Here is a 19,071-nt window from a genome sequence, read left to right on the forward strand (position 1 = left end):
TCTGAAGTCTGTAACGCTGATGTGCCAACTTCTGTCTGTAGCGTCTGAACGGTTTGGCCTGAAGTCTGTAACGTTGATGTGCCAACTTCTGTCTGTAGCGTCTGAACGGTTTGGCCTGAAGTCTGTAACGCTGATGTGCCAACTTCTGTCTGTAGCGTCCGAACAAACTAATATGTCCCCACTGTGGAAAGCGGAGACACTCACGAACAGGATGGTGTTCTGCATTTTGTTCTATGACCCTCACAAATGCCATGGTACTCGTTTGAAGGTAACCATACAAACGAATGGAAGGATGGAGGTAGTTTTGTGCCAACAAAAATGAGGGGTCAAATATGTGTCCCAAAAGATATATGTACTGTATTTCCTGAGCTTTCTTATATTTCCTAGTTAAAGAATAGACACCTTATCCCTTCTAATTTATTTTTTCACTTTCTTTTTTTGCCATTTATAAAAATAAATAAATGTCAATACATTTCTATGGGCTATAGAAGCCCTCAACAGCAAGCTGTGGTGACCTCATGGTTGTTCACTGCGACCTGCATGTCTTCAATTAAATATCCCAATGAAATGACAAAGTCATAGAGAGAGCCTACACATGAGAGGTTTTGTTGAAATAAATCATTTGCACTGACAACTGAGAACATTATGACAACTGACTGCAATCCTTGGCCAGTTGGTCTTACAGTACATGCTGCTCGTAAATACAATCTAATGGGATGGTGTCTAAACTGCAGGGATCTCATTGAGTACTATATCAGACAGTAACTTAAATACTATTCAGCTTTGAATGTGATTGGTGTAGACACAAGGGTTCTCTAGCAGAACATTTCATAATGAAAAGCTTGTGGTTCACATGGTGGTGGAGAACAGGTGGAGAACAAGGGTAATTCAATATTCAATAAGGTGTGTTAAACATCACATCCAGACATCCTCATGAGCCACTTTGTTTTTCTTTTCAATTGTTGAAGCTATAATGTCTTTGGCATTCATACTTAACAAATGACTAAGATCTGAGCATAATTCAATTCAGCAACACCAGTCATGTAGCTCACCAGGGCTTACAAGAGGAGACTGAGCTTTAGAAGCAGGAATACAATGGCATGTTCAGGCAGCATCTGCTTTCATTGCTATCACAATCAAATCTAGTACGATTCAGTAAGAAAAAACAATGCTTTATCACAAAAAATACAGGGTTGCCACACTGAATGAATTTGCAGGTTTTGTCTGTATTAGCCTTGATGTCAGTTGTGGACATGTAAAACAGTAGATGAGAGGACAGTGTTTGGCTGGCAGAGAGAGGAATAGAGTGTCTTTACCAACAGCCCGCACCCACCTTGCCTGCAGACTGAATGAAGCTCTCTTACCACATGTCACTATTAGTATTCCATAGATTTCCATGCTGCTATCTTCAAGAGAGGTCCTCTGCCAAGCCTCACCTCTGGTAGGGACACACCTCATGCGGTACAGAGGACCTTTGTCATTGGTTTACAGAGGGTAGCCAAAGGTTGCACCTCTCTTGAGGACTGCTGCGTGGCTGTGGAGGTGTTGAAGGGTTCATAGTACGTAGCTAGAGAGATCTCTTTCAACCAGCATGGGTTCTGGGACTTTATTTAGGAAATAATGGTATTGTTATCACAGATTGCATATCACATTTAATGAGAGAATCAATCTGGATTAAGTTGCTGAAATAACTGTAATTGTGTGCATTTGTCCTGATTTTTTTATTGGTTTTATAGTAGCCTATGCATCAGAGAGATCTGAAGGTTATGGCTGGAGTAGCTACAGTGGTGTTAACAGGGAATATAGATAATGGAAGCATGTACATGGATATAGACAGTGAGAAACACAATCATTAGAATATGTCAGATGTGAAATAAATGTTTTAGAATGCTATTCTAGATGACAGGCTGTCGATCCATAAAGCTTGCTGAAATATCAATTCCATTGCACAATTAACACAGTTGGAACAAAGGCCGGACGGTTACTCAGCCGTGCAGCGTGAGTCCTTATCCTCATCAATAATCAGAAGACGATGTCCAACTGGTGTTTTTCTAGGTACTTGCTTATCCACTAGGTGGCAGTGACGACCGGGACAGGCACGTGCTGAAGTGATTGCAAAAAGGATGCGTTTAGCGCTCGAGCACTTGAGTTGTAGTTATAGTGCTCTGCAGCATTAGGACACAGCGTTGGTGCTATACGCCCTCTGAGCATAATATCTACCAAAAAACGATACTGCCTGCTCACGAAATTATTGCAAGAGAGGAAAGGTTTTGGAGCTGACTAGGACAACATGAATTCCTTCTGGATATACACAATTTGGATACCAGGGTTCTTTTTCTTCTTTGGATTTCAAGGTACGGGTTGTGTTCTAGTTCATTTTTTATATAATTGTGTTGCTTTAGATTACCAGTCACATTCCTCTTCTCAGTTTGGAGTTACAGAGGAATTATTTGTATGTACCTACGCCTGCCGAGCCGCTGCTTTTGCAGCGTTGATCGGCTGGCTACCTCTGGTGTCTTCTACGACTTATTATTTAGCCCCTATATTTATTACGTTCTTCCTTGCCTATATATTGCTCTTAGATTGACATAACTAGCGTACGGATGCTTTTGCATCTTTGATCGGCTGGCTACCTCTGGTGTCTTCTACGACTTATTTATCCCCTATATTAATGACGTACATCGTTGCCTATCCATTGCTCTTCGATTGACACAACTACTGTATATACGCACACGTATAGAAGTAGGCTTCACTTACACACACGCAGAGGAGAATATATTGAAAAGTACTCTTGGAGATGACACCAACACGATTCAAAGTGTGTGTGGAGGGGGGGGGGGGGGGGGGCGGCATTCAGTGGCGAGAGTTCATAGGACATTGCTATAGCCACCAGTTATTAAATTATTTCTGAAGTGACTTGTCTGTGATGTCCCTGCCGAGTTTGAATCATGTCGCTATATTGTTCTGTGCCCCCCTTTGTGGTTATAGAACGGATGACACTCATCATGTCTGGCTTATTTTAGTAGCTTTCGAAGATGTCACTGCAGCCTACTAAACTTTCTACTTTGTTGGGAGATCTCACTGTAGGATCAGACAGGTAACAAGCTTGGCTAAAGTACCTTATGCCTGATGCCCTCATGGCAGCATCCCACTACTAACACTAATATAGCAAATTTGAGGGTTGGCATGCACAGGATTTGAACCAACTACCTTTTGGTTCTCAGTCCAACCCCTTTTGTATGCGGTTGCCAAGAGGTTCAGTGTTCTTTTGGGTGTTCCTGATGATGACCATGTACCCAAGGACCCCTGTGTGCAGACTTATTCTAATTTGGTAAAGGATTTCCATTGTGACATGACTATTGAAGTAGTTTGTTACTTGTCTGATTCTAAAGGAGTTGTGTGTGCATTTATGGTGAGCTGTGAAATCCAGCACAGTAGTCAATAAACAACTCAATGGGGCTTAATTAGGAAATGGCTTTGAATGAAACCACAACCTCCAGGTCAACAACACTAGGGGCTTCCAGCTCTAACTTATGTTAATGTCTAATATATTCTCTATGAAATGCAATGCATGATTTAGCCTTATCATGACAGCAGAATGTGTGTTATAGACAACTGCCAGGGGATGTCGTATGAGGTCTTCCTAATATACACTAGCAGGGCTTTTTATTTAGGAGCCACAGTGCACCTAGAAAAATGTAAGATTCTAACTTTAATATCTCAAATATTTTTCATTGTGCTCCTATATTTCTTTGTGTGCGACTCCATTTTTCAACTTGTAAAAGTCAGGAGAGCCCTGCCAAGGTCTATTTACATGGAACCACAGCAGGAGAGACACAGCAGCATTTTCACTTTGATCTCCAACAGAACCCTCCCTGTATGCTTAACCAGTCTGGCCATGTCTCACGCCTAGGGGCGGTGTCACAGGTTGGTGGCCTCGACCATGTCTGGTCCTCCTCGCTGGCCCACTTTTCCTCTTCATCTAACTTTAAATTACCCTTGTTGTATTAACATAATGCTCATATGTTAAATGAATTGGTGTAGGCAGGGCAGCATGCTGCTCTAAATGCCCACTGTTAATTTATCTTTAGAGATGGAGCCTCTTCTGAGTGCAGTACAGCCAACATGGTTAACTAGTAATGAAACTGCACCATAGATCACTATTGAAGTCAGGAGAATGTAAAGTATTTAGTATGGCTGCTTCATATTGCACATGTACTGTATTTGCTCTTCATAGAGCACATGTACTGTATTTTCTCTTCATAGAGCACATGTACTGTACTTTCTCTTCATAGAGCACATGTACTGTATTTTCTCTTCATAGAGCACATGTACTGTACTTTCTCTTCATAGAGCACATGTACTGTACTTTCTCTTCATAGAGCACATGTACTGTATTTTCTCTTCATAGAGCACATGTACTGTATTTGCTCTTCATAGAGCACATGTACTGTTTTTGCTCTTCATAGAGCACATGTACTGTATTTTCTCTTCATAGAGCACATGTACTGTATTTGCTCTTCATAGAGCACATGTACTGTATTTTCTCTTCATAGAGTACATGTACTGTATTTGCTCTTCATAGAGTACATGTACTGTATTTGCTCTTCATAGAGCACATGTACTGTATTTTCTCTTCATAGAGCACATGTACTGTATTTTCTCTTCATAGAGCACATGTACTGTATTTGCTCTTCACAGAGCACATGTACTGTATTTTCTCTTCATAGAGCACATGTACTGTATTTTCTCTTCATAGAGCACATGTACTGTATTTGCTCTTCATAGAGCACATGTACTGTATTTTCTCTTCATAGAGCACATGTACTGTACTTTCTCTTAATAGAGCACATGTATTTGCTCTTCATAGAGCACATGTACTGTATTTGTTCCTTATAAAGCACATGTACTGTATTTTCTCTTCATAGAGCACATGTACTGTATTTGCCCTTCATAGAGCACATGTACTGTACTTTCTCTTCATAGAGCACATGTATTTGCTCTTCATAGAGCACATGTACTGTATTTGTTCCTTATAAAGCACATGTACTGTATTTTCTCTTCATAGAGCACATGTACTGTATTTTCTCTTCATAGAGCACATGTACTGTATTTTCTCTTCATAGAGCACATGTACTGTATTTGCTCTTCATAGAGCACATGTACTGTATTTGCTCTTCATAGAGCACATGTACTGTATTTGCTCTTCATAGAGCACATGTACTGTATTTGCTCTTCATAGAGCACATGTACTGTATTTGCTCTTCATAGAGCACATGTACTGTATTTGCTCTTCATAGAGCACATGTACTGTATTTGCTCTTCATAGAGCACATGTACTGTATTTGCTCTTCATAGAGCACATGTACTGTATTTGCTCTTTATAGAGCACATGTACTGTATTTTCTCTTTATAGAGCACATGTACTGTATTTTCTCTTCATAGAGCACATGTACTGTATGTTCTCTTCATAGAGCATATGTACTGTATTTGCTCTTCATAGAGAACATGTACTGTATTTGCTCTTCATAGAGCACATGTACTGTATTTTCTCTTCATAGAGCACATGTACTGTACTTTCTCTTAATAGAGCACATGTATTTGCTCTTCATAGAGCACATGTACTGTATTTGTTCCTTATAAAGCACATGTACTGTATTTTCTCTTCATAGAGCACATGTACTGTATTTGCCCTTCATAGAGCACATGTACTGTCCTTTCTCTTCATAGAGCACATGTATTTGCTCTTCATAGAGCACATGTACTGTATTTGTTCCTTATAAAGCACATGTACTGTATTTTCTCTTCATAGAGCACATGTACTGTATTTTCTCTTCATAGAGCACATGTACTGTATTTTCTCTTCATAGAGCACATGTACTGTATTTGCTCTTCATAGAGCACATGTACTGTATTTGCTCTTCATAGAGCACATGTACTGTATTTGCTCTTCATAGAGCACATGTACTGTATTTGCTCTTCATAGAGCACATGTACTGTATTTGCTCTTCATAGAGCACATGTACTGTATTTGCTCTTCATAGAGCACATGTACTGTATTTGCTCTTCATAGAGCACATGTACTGTATTTGCTCTTTATAGAGCACATGTACTGTATTTGCTCTTTATAGAGCACATGTACTGTATTTTCTCTTCATAGAGCACATGTACTGTATGTTCTCTTCATAGAGCATATGTACTGTATTTGCTCTTCATAGAGAACATGTACTGTATTTGCTCTTCATAGAGCACATGTACTGTATTTCCTCCTTATAGAGCACATGCACTGTTTTTGCTCTTCATAGATCACATGTACTGTATTTCCTCCTTATATAGCACATGTACTGTATTGTTCCCTTACATACTGTATGTTGAAAAAAGACATGACTTTGCAGTTGAAATAAGAGGAAGAAAACAGCAGTCTGGCTTTGTGCCTTCCATTTTCTTTGGTTTTTGGTTCATCCTTTTCTGATGGGAAGAATTAGGAACCTTGAGGTACAGAGTTGTTTAATGGTGTTGATGCTGTTAAACTTTTCTGAGGAAAAATGACTTTTGTCAATTATCCAGAGATGGCATAGCAGATATGGAGTTGGATAACTGTGGATAGAATTTTATTTATTTCCTATTTTTCCGGTAATACAAATAATTGCCTTTCATGTGGTGATCAATTCACACTAGGTTCCTGGGAGGAAAACGATTGTGAAATATGCTTTTTCTAAGGAAAATAGTGACCTCGCCTCGAAACAAGTGAAATTATCCTTCGATAAAGACAGAGTATGCTAGATTCTGTAATCTGGAATGGCTTCTGGGATTAACCCCAATACAGCGTTGGATGGAGAACTCAGAAACATTACCCCATACCCATTAAATAAACCTTCAGAATATCAGGCACACAGGGGGTACACACACATTCAGAAGTGAATTGGAAAGAGAGTTAAACAGTCCGAATAATTAATGCAATCAGAAGATTTGTATTGATGCTCTCTCTCGCCTGGCCTTTCACTGGAGTCTGTGTTGATCTCTCTTTGGGGACTCATGCTTTTCCCCCTCACGAGAGACCACAGACTCCCCCTATTGAAACAGATCCAACTGAATTGACTTGTGTGTTTTTTGGGGGTCTTCCTAAATTCCAACCATGTCTCTCTGTGGTTGGTTGTAGGCAGGATGTGGTGGGGTTCCTCTGAGATGATATGAGCTGGGGAATTATGTAAATACTGTACTGTGGCCACAGGGAGAGAGGGAGGGAGGGAGAGAGGGAAACAGAGACAGGGCTGAGTTGGGTCTGGAATAAAACACAATAGAGCAGAATCGCAGCAATAAACTGTAATTCTTTATACTCCCCCCGCGCCACCTCGATTACGGCTTCTTTAATGTCCGCAACACTCCACTTCTCAGAGCCCCATCCAAGGAAAATTGCAATTATCTCTGTGTACCCTGTACAAGTCTTCTGGTGCCTGTGATCCTCTGGTAGTTTGGGGTGAAACACGGATCGCTAACCATAAACGTGGTCTGTTGGTAAGGCTTCTCTCCTCATCCCTTCAGGTCAATGTGCTCAGTGTGGTTGTTGTTGGTTTTCCAGAGCACAGGCTTGCCTCTATAAGAATATTTTGAAGATACATACACAACGCAGAGGACGAGAGTACTAAAAACAAAATAGAGTATTAATAGTCAATAGAGAATTGTCAATGTAAATAGTTGGTCTTCAGTTCAACAGCTGTTTAGATTCTGTGGAATGTCAGTCCTGAACTCAGAGCTACGTGTGCCACGTTTTCATTGTTCTGTACATTGAGTCTGGAGCAGGATACTTGTTATTTGGCCATTGGCCCAGTTGTACTGCAAGGACATCTGATTGGTTAACCCCAGGCTAGGGTGGGGGATTATAAATAGTATCCTGTTTCTTTGTTCTGTGGAGAAAATCTGAGGGCAGGGAGAATGAACATCAACCATCTACCTCCCAGCATCACGTCTATGATTTGTCCTTTTCAAATAAATCTATTTTTCTCTCCCTGATTTGCTTTTCATTTTTTGTGTTGTTGAAGAATAACATCGACTGCTAACACCTCCATTGAGCAGCTTACGCTAAACTCTCTTCAATACCTCCAGTGGGCACAGGAGAAGAATCTGCTGTATACCTTCTTAGGCTTTATGTCCCCAGACCTGTGTAATATATGATAGGGTTGACTGCATTTAGTTCTCTTACTAACACATTTTATTGTTATCACTTTGCATTTATCTGATATTTCCTTCACAAAGTGAAAGCATGCGTGGCGGATGCAGTGGCGACATGATTTGCAGAGGCCTTTTATAAACTCCACGAGTCCATCTTCTGGCAGTTCGCGTATCTTTGTTGTTGATTCAAGTGATGCATTTCTAATCAACATCCATACAAAATCCCTTTCTAAGTGTAAACTCTAATTAGATTTCAGTATCATCATAACCAATAAGCTTTCAGGAAGACTAGCTGTATCTCTCTACTCTACGGAGTACTCATATTCCAAGTAGAATCACAACAACTATCATGCAGGTTGGAATCCACATACTTTATTCTCTTACAAGAGAAACTGACGTATGCATCACGGCTGAAGTTGGAGAATGGAAAAGCTGTACGAATGTGTAGAGGGCAGACAAAATACAGTATACCCCTATGCAAAAATCAAATCAATTTATCTTCATAATTCAGCAGATCTATACTGTACTACTTATGTTTATAGAAAGTATTCTAATAACTATATGAAGATAAAATGAGGAGACTCTTATTAGTATTATTATTCCTCTGCCTTCCAGTCCCTGACATTATGTTATCTCTGTTTCTGAATCTCATCTTGAAGTCCAACTTCAGAGGTTTTACTTCCTTTCATAGTGATTCAAATCCAGGATCATCTTCTTGCTTGTATAGAAGTAGTGTACCACTGTTGTAATGAAGCAAGCAGTACTCCTTCTGTGCCTGTCTTGAACAAGCCCGTCTGATCCTGATTACTGACCTCTATAACCGGCCTACTCAGCCACCCGTCTGCATTTTTCATCAACCCAATGCTAATTGCAGTTGTTTCCCAGCTGTTTGCTGTCTGGCTGGATTAGGATGTTGTTGGTGTGTGTTACATGCACACGGGCACTTTAGGTTTTATCAGGGGAAAGGACATATGTGACTCGTTTCAGGAAACTATGTCGCAAGTCACGACTTCACAGGAGAGGCGTTTGAAGGTCTATTTAAATGTTTTTATCCCCCCCAAAATTTGGGCAGAAATGCCTTCTTGAACGTTTGAACTTTTTTTCTAAAGAAATAACGTTAGCCATGGAGAACTGAAAATGTGTTGTTACTGCTCTCAATAAAATTGCTGTCCTGAATTTATCAGGCGCTATCGACAAAGTTCAGTGGGAAAAAGTTGTGAAGGACTTCTTTCAGGAGCACGATCGTACCATGCTGGCTCTCTCTGACTCTGAAAATGAATCAGACGATGTGAACCAGAGTGACTTGACACAATGGCCAAGCAAGCTGTACAAACAAAACGGAAACGACACAGGACGTCTTATTTAATAAAAGGGGTTGCAGTCTGCCGTGAAGCGTTCATCCATGTATACGGGTAAGAGTCTAGCTGCCGTTTCAGATATTATACGTTTCTAATTTTGTCAGAAAGTTGTTTTCATTGCAAGTTCATTGCAAGTTAGTTAGCTAGCTGACGTTAGATGGCTGGCTCGCTAGCTAACATTACTTGTATGATCTGTGGAGTAACATTGTCTCAGAAAGCCATTTGCATTGCTAGTTGTAGCCTAATGTTAGCTAGCTAACTAGCTCCCATTGAACCTATTTGGTTAACTTTAGCTAGCTATGACAATCTGTTTGTATTGCTAGTACTCTATAGATTGCGATTATGGTTAATTGTTTAGCTAGCGAGCTATATGTCTAAACAAAAGACTCCACTTCGCCAGATGATTACATGACCCATCAAGTTAACCAGGTGTGTCTGACGGTGATTACGGCTATCTATGGTATAATAATGCTAAAATACTTGTATCTGGAATTTGTCTTTCAGCATCAGTAGAACACACCTGAATCTCCTCCACCAGGCATACAAGGAGAATGGTCTAATGCCTCCCATCAAAAAGAGAGCTGGCCCAAGCAAGCACTTGTTCAACGTGATCAGTCTGTCTACCAGAAGATGGTTGCTGACTGCAAGACCACCTGTCAAGACCTGCAGTTGTCTCTTGGGGCCCCTACTGAACCAGAAACCAAAGACATCAAGATGCATTACAGCTCCTTTATACTGATTAAGGACATACACTTCCGTTCAAAAGTTTGGGGTCACTTAGAAATGTCCTTGTTTTTAAAAGAAAAGCAATTTTTTGGTCCATTAAAATAACATCAAATTGATCAGAAATACAGTGTAGACATTGTTAGTATTGTAAATGACTATTGTAGCTTGAAACAACTGGTTTGTTATGGAATATCTACGTAGGCATACAGAGAGGCCCATTATCAGCATCCATCACTCCTGTGTTCCAATGGCAAGTTGTGTTAGCTAATCCAAGCTTATCATTTTAAAAGGATAATTGATCATTAGAAAACCCTTTTGCAATTATGTTAGCACAGCTGAAAACTGTTGGTCAATTAAAGAAGCAATAAAACTGTCCTTCTTTAGACTAGTTGAGTATCTGGAGCATCAGCACTTGTGCGTTTGATTACAGGCTCAAAATGGCCAGAAACAAAGACCTTTCTTATGAAACTCATCAGTCTATGCTTGTTCTGAGAAATTAAGGCTATTCCATGTGAGAAATTGCCAAGAAACGTAATATCTCGTACAACACTGTGTACTTCTCCCTTCACAGAACAGTGCAAACTGTCTCTAACCAGAAGAGAAAGAGGAGTGGGAGGCCCCAGTGCACAACTGAGCAAGAGGAAGAGGATATTAGAGTGTCAAGTTTCAGAAACAGTCACCTCAAAAGTCCTCAACTGGCAGCTTCATTAAATAGTACCCACAAAACACCAGTCTCAATGTCAACAGTGAAGAGGCGACTCCGGGATGCTGGCCTTCTAGGTGCACTATCCTTCCGACCCTATGCAACCAGGTCCCATCTACTTTTTAACTCGTCGCAAGGCTGGCTTGTTTGGTGTCTGCTGTGAAGGAATACCACAACAAGTCAACTACCTGATTGATGAAGCCATGTCATCCAGCAAAGGCAGGAGCATATTCCTCAACTACATCCACCATTTCTTCACCAACTACGGAGTTGGGGAAACATGTGTGGACCTGAGTTGTGATAACTGCAGTGGCCAGAAAAATAACATGTTTGTGCTCTGGTATTGTGCCTGGTGGACCATGCACAAACTCCACCATGGTCTGGACCTTCACTTCCTGATCACAGGCCGCACCAAGTTTGCCTCCGACTGGTGCTTCGACCTCATCAAGCCTCGCTTCAGAAAGACCAGAGTGAACACTTTGTCTGAGATTGTCAGGTTTGTGAAGGACAGCACTGTGACAGGGGTCAACATCCCACAGCTGGTTGGATTAGGGGATGGTACTGTGCTGGTAGAAAGCTATGGCTGGCAACAACACTTGTCTCTGTACTTCAGGCCGCTGCCACAGGTCAAGCAGTACCAGCACTTCAGGTGAATATAATTTCCATTGTATGAAGTTATTCTTATCTCAACTTGGGAGGTGAATTGATGTCATGCAAGGTTATAATGTATTCTCATTTGTTTTGTTATTTCCTGTTTTAGAGCTTCAATGCTCTGGAGCCTGTTGTTGTTGTCTCCAAGGAGTGTTCAGACTCAGCTGCTGTGTAACACTGACATCCTTCCTCCCATAGATGGTCTGCCTGTACAAGCAGCACCTGGACTGGACACAGCTAGACAAACTTATATTTTTGAGAAGACCAGGGAATTTTGCGACGAAGAGGCTATGGACATCATATGCCCTGCACCAAAGTCAAGGGCAGGTCAGAAACAGGCTCTCCGAATATATATATATATTCCCTTGCCTTGTGTCTGCTTTTATCCAATGTAAAAAATATAAATCACATTTTGCTACATAAGACCGAATCAAGGCGGTCAGTCACATATTTTGGGACATACAGTATGTTTCTGTTTGGTGCCTGGAGTAATATGTACCTAGCCTTTGTTTTCCCAGTCCTCTCTACAACACCTGGCATACATAATTATGTGCTTCAGGTACTCCAGAATAGGCTCGGAAACATAATATTATTATTTTCTCTCGATTTATAAAAAATTATACAAAATGTTAGGGTGTGGTGAACCTTGAAGGAAAGCAATTTGTCTCATGTTCCATTTAATATCCACCGCCATCCTTCTCTGGAATCCAGACCCTTACCTGTTTTCCCAAAGCTCCGTAATTAAGATTGACTTTATAATTGTGAATGGATCTGTTTCAGACCACGATTTCCCTCGTAATAGACTATAAGAAACAACCATTGACTGACAGTGCTGTCTTGGTGAGTGTTCTGTTTCACAATATTTAGACTCTGAGCTTTGGAGAATTGTTATAAACCTACAGCTTTTAGTTTTAGCTCTATTTCCAGTTTTTCCACCAGCCAGACAGCATGTTGGTTTGACATGCGTGGAACAGGGAGTGTTTTCTATTTATTGTTTATCGGGATGCCGAACCTATCCTCCAGAGATTTGAGATTTAATATGAGGAAATTTCACTTTGTAATTTTAATTAGTACATTTTTCGCTTTTGAGTTCAGTCGTAGGAAAACTGGTTGTAAAGCTCTGTTTTCCTCAAACATTATCTTGTTTCCAGTCCGATAATGAATCAACAAATCACAGTGCACTAATGGAATTCGATTACTATTGCTTAGAGGAAAGTGGGACACACAATGACTGCCATTGTAGAGGTACCTGGGCTGTGTGGTAAGCTGGTCCACACATTGAAGTGAGACATTAAAAATGGATCGGTAACGGTTTTCTTCTGGTGAAAGAGAGGCGGACCAAAATGCAGCGTGGTTAGTTTTGTACATCTTCAATCAAGATGAAAGTACAACAATCTACAAAACAAGAAACGTGAAAAAACCGAAACAGTCCTATCTGGTGCCACAAAGACAGGAACAATCACCCACAAAACCCAACACCAAACAGGCTACCTAAATATGGTTCCCAATCCCAACGACTAACACCTGCCTCTGATTGAGAACCAGATCAGGCCAAACATAGAACTAGACAAACTAGACATGTAACATAGAATGCCCACTCAGATCACACCCTGACCAAACAAAACATAATAACATACAAAGCAAACTATGGTCAGGGTGTGATAGGATCTCTGATAAAGAAGTCATGTGACGGCTAAACCTCAGTACCTGTATACATCCAATCATAGAATAAAGTCTGAGTTAAGAAGATATTTATCTCTGCCTGTTTTTTGAGTGTGCCAACTTGTTTACCAGGACTTAGTCCTTTTTGTGAAGTTTTTCTTGCGTAAGCTCTATCACTGGATGATTCTCATTGTTGTTGAGCACCCCTCCTATTTCCCTTGTTTGTTGAAGTTCAGAGGCCTACCTGGACTATAAGAAATGTACAGTTACACACAGAAGAAGATAATTATGTTTGCCAAAATACATCTAGGTACTACACAGCACCTGTAACGGCATCATATATTTTTTTTGCTCAGGTGTCTTAATACTGTATCAATTAATGAAACAATGTTATTTTTCATGGTAATTTACCATCCCATGATCCCTTTGTGATGTCGGCTAATTAACTGAAGATAAATTATTGACAATGTTAAGGAGTGAAGAGAACAGCGGGTTTAGATGTACGGTACGTGTGTTTGTGTTTACCAATCATACGTCAACAGGAATATCTATATATATCCAGAAGGTGTGACTTTAGATATCTACAGTCTTCCAAACAAGGTAGTTTATCAAAGTAGCACAATATGAGGTAACAGAGCAGTATGTCTGAGAAGGATCAAGAATCTGTGAGATGTATTACTGTATAACAAGTGCATAAACACATCTGGTAGAGTACTGTTGTTAGAGCGCTCAAGGACAGACATTCTTCTTCTGATAATACTTATGGGCTGTTCATCTCTCTTTCTTTCTTAATCAGTATGCTGACACGGTGATCCTTTTAAGAACTGCAACGTCAGTCTGTGTCATTGCATTTGGCAGTCTGTTCTTAATTTCTTCATTATGACAGCCACTAGTAACACATTCAAGATGTATTATATTTCCCAGGCATGACTGCTTCGGTCCTGCTCCTGCTCATTCCTACAGGGAGCGAGGAGAGGGAGCAGAGAGCTGGCAGCAGCAACACGGGAGGAATCCTTAATTGGTTTGTGAGGAAATTCTGGGTGAGCTTGGATGACATCGTGCCCAGCATTCCTCCTTCAGGAGCCAAAATGAGCCTGAGAAAGGGAAAGAGAGAGACTTGAAAAGGCATTTGGAACCACATCCAAAATAAAGAAGTAGCCCAGTTTTTCTTCTTCCTCCCCCAGTTATCACAGCAATCTTAATGAGGCTTCCACCCCATGTAGGGTCAGCTGTTACATTCGCTTTCCCTTTCATCCTGTATTTTTGCCACTGCTTTGCAGTGCCTCAATGAGCAATGTGCATCTACTAAGAAAGAACACCTTTGGCGGCTTGAGTACTCCAAGCTCCCGTTCTCAAAATATACAAGCATCTTACCCCAGAGTGGTTGGTGGGGTTTTATTACTAGAGGCACTGACTTTGAAAAATAATTGAAGCCTTGCACTTAGGGTGACGGTATGAAACAAGCATTAAGATTTTAAATATGCTTGCTTCTGAAAGTGTTATTAGCCTTCAAGTTCTTGCCTCCTTTTGTTTACTCAATTTCAAATACATTTTGAAAGGATTGAGGAACAAGGACAGTGGAAGCAAGGATTTGACAGCTAGTAACGTTTTCAGACAGCCATAGTTTCTCTTATGATGTGCTTGGCTTTTACCATGAGCCCTTATGGTTGGGTAAAAGACAAAGCATTGTGCATTAGCGGTCATTCATTTGAGCACCAGCATTGACATTTTTTTTTTGTTGTCAGTTGAAGCATGTTTCTACCATTATTAAAAGGGTAAATTCATACCACATAACAAAAAGCATGTTCTAAAGACTCTCGTGTCTTTGTTATGTATACTGTATGTCCAGAGAAATAGAAAAGACAATCTATCACATTTAATCATGCTATCTTTCCCACATCTACCACTTCGTCTTCTTGCTGGTCAAGCTTGCTTTGGTGATCAAACATGTCTCGCTGATATTGTTTTAAATGAGATTTGCATTTTCGCAGATGCCCCTTACATTTCCAGAAATAATAAACAAATGTGTCACCATGAGCCAGCACGAATTCAGTCTTGAATAATTTACTGACTTGTTTATGGGAAACTCTCAGTAGCAACCCTGGGCTTTGAATTGTTAATCAACATGAGAATCTGAGACTAATGCGACTCCATCATGATCTATAATTAGGATTTTGTCACTTTTAGCAGCCAAATTAGCATCATGTTTTCCCGGGAAGCATTCATTTGACTGTAGAGATTTGAAATTGGTAGATTATCAGATGATGAATATGCCGCAAGCAGCGATGACAGTGAACCAGTCGATATGCTTTAATATGAAGGCCAGCATCGCCGAGTCGCCTCTTCACTGTTGACGTTGAGACTGGGGTTTTGCGGGTACTATTTAATGATGCTGCCAGTTGAGGACTTGTGAGGCGCCTGTTTCTCAAACTAGACACTTTAATGTACCTGTCCTCTTGCTCAGTTGTGCACCGGGGCCTCCCACTCCTCTTTCTCTTCTGGTTAGAGCCCGTTTGCTCTGTTCTGTGAAGGCTACTTCTCGTACACAGCATAGCCTTCATTTCTCAGAACAAGCATAGATTGATGAGTTTCAGAAGAAAGGTCTTTGTTTCTGGCCATTTTGAACCTGTAATCGAACCCACAAATGCTGACGCTCCAGATATTCAACTAGTCTAAAGAAGGCCAGTTTTATTGCTTCGTTAATAAGCACAACAGTTTTCAGCTGTGCTAACATAATTGCAGAAGGGTTTTCTAAATCAAAAACCAGAACATTTCTAAGTGACCCCAAACTTTTGAACGGTAGTGTATATTTGATAGTGATACTTGCAAAATAACTATTGTAGATGAAGCATTTGTTAGCTTGTTTGCTAACGCTCATTGATGAAGAGACATTTTACAGGGTTTTTAAAGTATAATGCATTTGATTTGCGATCATGACACAAACATTATATTAAGGACATTCATAGGAGCCTTAAAATCTCATTCTAATAAGCAACATGTAAATAGCCCCTTTTTTTGTTGACGTTCTATAAGAACTCCCCTGAGTTCTGCCACCAACTTGTGAGCATCGTCCTCGTGCATCAATGTTTGCAAACACAGAAAGGGGCCTATTGCAGGGCTATTTGGTTTAGACTTGCTGTCTCTCTCACACACATTTGTTGATTTGGAGTGAGTGTTTTTGAACCCAGTGTGGCATCCTGGTGCATCCAAAATAAAATCAAAATATTGGAGAGGATACCTCTCATCAATGACGAAAGGTGTTCCGTAGCCCTGTGTCCATCGCATTGACGAGAGCCACACTGGCTTTATGCAAACCCGGAAAGACTACATTCATAGGTGGGTAAAGTGGCCGACCACGCTCTGGGAGGGTGGATTGGGGGAAGGAAGTGAGGGGACTTTGCCAGGCATCGATCACACACACAGCCAAGTGAGACCCCAGAAACAGAAGGAATCTCAATCTGTGGGATGGTGTGTTTGTTTACTTTTACTTCACAAATGTCCTTGGCTCATTCTGGTGCTTGGGGTCCCCTGTAGTGCTGGCATTCTATTGTGTGAAAGCAAAGCAGTTGAGGGCAGAATTCCTTTCACCAGGAGACACACAACACTGTGGCAAAGCTGCACTGTTTTGTCCTTGAACTCCTGCAGTAACTCTTGACACGTTGGCTCGGGTCGGTCCAACTAGGGAGAGGGCCGACCTATGGATGAAGCTTTGTTTATGTTTGGGTCTATGTATAAAAAAAAGTGGAACCACAAATAAACTGTTTGCAGTGGCAGCAACCTCTGAATAGCATAGAGCCACATTCACATAATATTACTAAAAATATTTATATTCATGAAATCACAAGTGCAATATTGCAAAACACAGCTTAGCCTTTTGTTAACTTCTTGGATATAGGGGGCGCTATTTAAATTTTTGGATGAAAAACATTCCCGTTTTAAACAAGATATTTTGTCACGAAAATATATTGTCTGTGAGTGCCACAGAACTGATGTTACAGAAAAAACCCAGATAAAAATCCAATCAGGAAGTGCCGCATTTTTTGAAACCGCCTCATGGCAATGACTCCTTATAATGGCTGTGAAGGAGCAAGGAGTCAGCTTACGTTTTCCACATTTTCCCCAAGGTGTCTGCAGAATTGTGACGTATTTGTAGGCAAATCATTGGAAGATTGACCATAAGAGACTACATCTACCAGGTGGTCGCTTGGTGTCCTCCGTCGCAATTATTGCGTAATCTCCAGCTGCAGTATTTTTCCGTTTGCTTCTGATGAGAAGGCAACTGCCACCACTGATAGATTATCGAATAGATATGTGAAAAACACCTTGAGGATTGATTCTAAACAACGTTTGCCATGTTTCTGTCGATATTATGGAGCTAATTTGGAAAAAAGTTTGGCGTTGTAAGTGACTGCATTTTCCGGTGTTTTTCTTAGCCAAACGTGATGAACAAAACGGAGCTACTTCATCTACACAAATAATATTTTTGGAAAAAATGAACATTTGCTATCTAACTAAGAGTCTCGTCATTGAAAACATCCGAAGTTCTTCAAAGGTAAATTATTTTATTTGAATGCTTTTCTTGTTTTTGTGAAAATGTTGCCTGCTGAATGCTAGGCTTAATGCTATGCTAGGCTATCAATACTCTTACACAAATGCTTGTGTAGCTTTGGTTGAAAAGCATATTTTGAAAATCTGAGATGACAGTGTTGTTAACAAAAGGCTAAGCTTGTGTTTGAATATATTTATTTCATTTCATTTGCGATTTTCATGAATAGGAAACGTTGCGTTATGGTAATGAGCTTGAGGCTATGATTACGCTCAAGGATACGGGATTGCTCGACGCTAGAGGTCAATCCACCTGTCGTCTCAGATTTTGAAAATATGTTTTACAGCGAAAGCAATCCAAGCGTTTGTGTAAGTTAATCGATCGCCCGACAAAACATTATGTACACTTAGCATTAAGTAGCTTGGTCACAAATCAGAAAAGCAATCAAATTAATCGCTAACCTTTGATGATCTTCGGATGTTTTCACTCACGAGACTCCCAGTTACACAATAAATGTTCCTTTTGTTCCATAAAGATTATTTTTATATCCAAAATGTTTGGCGAGTTATGTTCAGAAATCCACAGGAAAGAGCGGTCACGACAACGCAGAAGAAAATTCCAAATAATATCCGTAATGTCCACAGAAACATGTCAAACGTTTTTTATAATCAATCCTCAGGTTGTTTTTAAAATATATAATCGATAATATATCAACTGCAAATGTCTTTATCAGTGGGAGAGGGAAAGGCAATGGCTGTCCGAACTCTGTTGCGCGAGCAAAACTCATGTGACCACCTGATGTGATGTTATCTTTCTGGCTCATTTTTCAAAATAAAAGCCTGAAACTATGTCTGAAGACTGTTGACACCTTGAGGAAGCTATCCCTTTAAATGGCGCAAAGGGAGGCTATGGAACATGGAGTTTTCAAAATAGAAGCCACTTCCTGGTTTGATTTTTCTCAGAGTTTCGCCTGCAATATCAGTTCTGTTATACTCACAGACAATATTTTGACAGTTTTGGAAACTTTAGAGTGTTTTCTATCCTAATCTGTCAATTATATGCATATTCTAGCATCTGGTCCTGAGAAATAGGCTGTTTACTTTGGGAACATTATTTTTCCAAACATAAAAATAGTGCCCCTTAGCTTCAAGAGGTTAAAGTATTCAGACCCTTTGACTTTTTCCACATTTTGTTACAGCCTTGTTCTAAAATGGATTAAATCTCTTTTTTTTACACATCAATAAACACACAATACC

The 19,071-nt window shown here is 40.3% G+C and overlaps 1 protein-coding gene across 1 annotated transcript in view; it reads left to right on the plus strand.

The window, feature by feature from the left end:
• The first annotated feature begins 2,072 nt into the window (after positions 1-2,072).
• LOC110507545 (limbic system associated membrane protein) overlaps positions 2,073-19,071 on the plus strand; it is a 466,699-nt gene continuing 449,700 nt past the window's right edge. Inside the window, exon 1 of the mRNA XM_021587595.3 lies at positions 2,073-2,354. Coding sequence (XP_021443270.1) covers positions 2,291-2,354 — 64 coding nt within the window. The 5' untranslated portion in view covers positions 2,073-2,290. The remainder of the gene's footprint in view (positions 2,355-19,071) is intronic.

The sequence above is a fragment of the Oncorhynchus mykiss genome, chromosome 27, assembly GCF_057628025.1.
Source record: "Oncorhynchus mykiss isolate SJ-2025 chromosome 27, ASM5762802v1, whole genome shotgun sequence".
Classification (NCBI taxonomy): domain Eukaryota; kingdom Metazoa; phylum Chordata; class Actinopteri; order Salmoniformes; family Salmonidae; genus Oncorhynchus; species Oncorhynchus mykiss.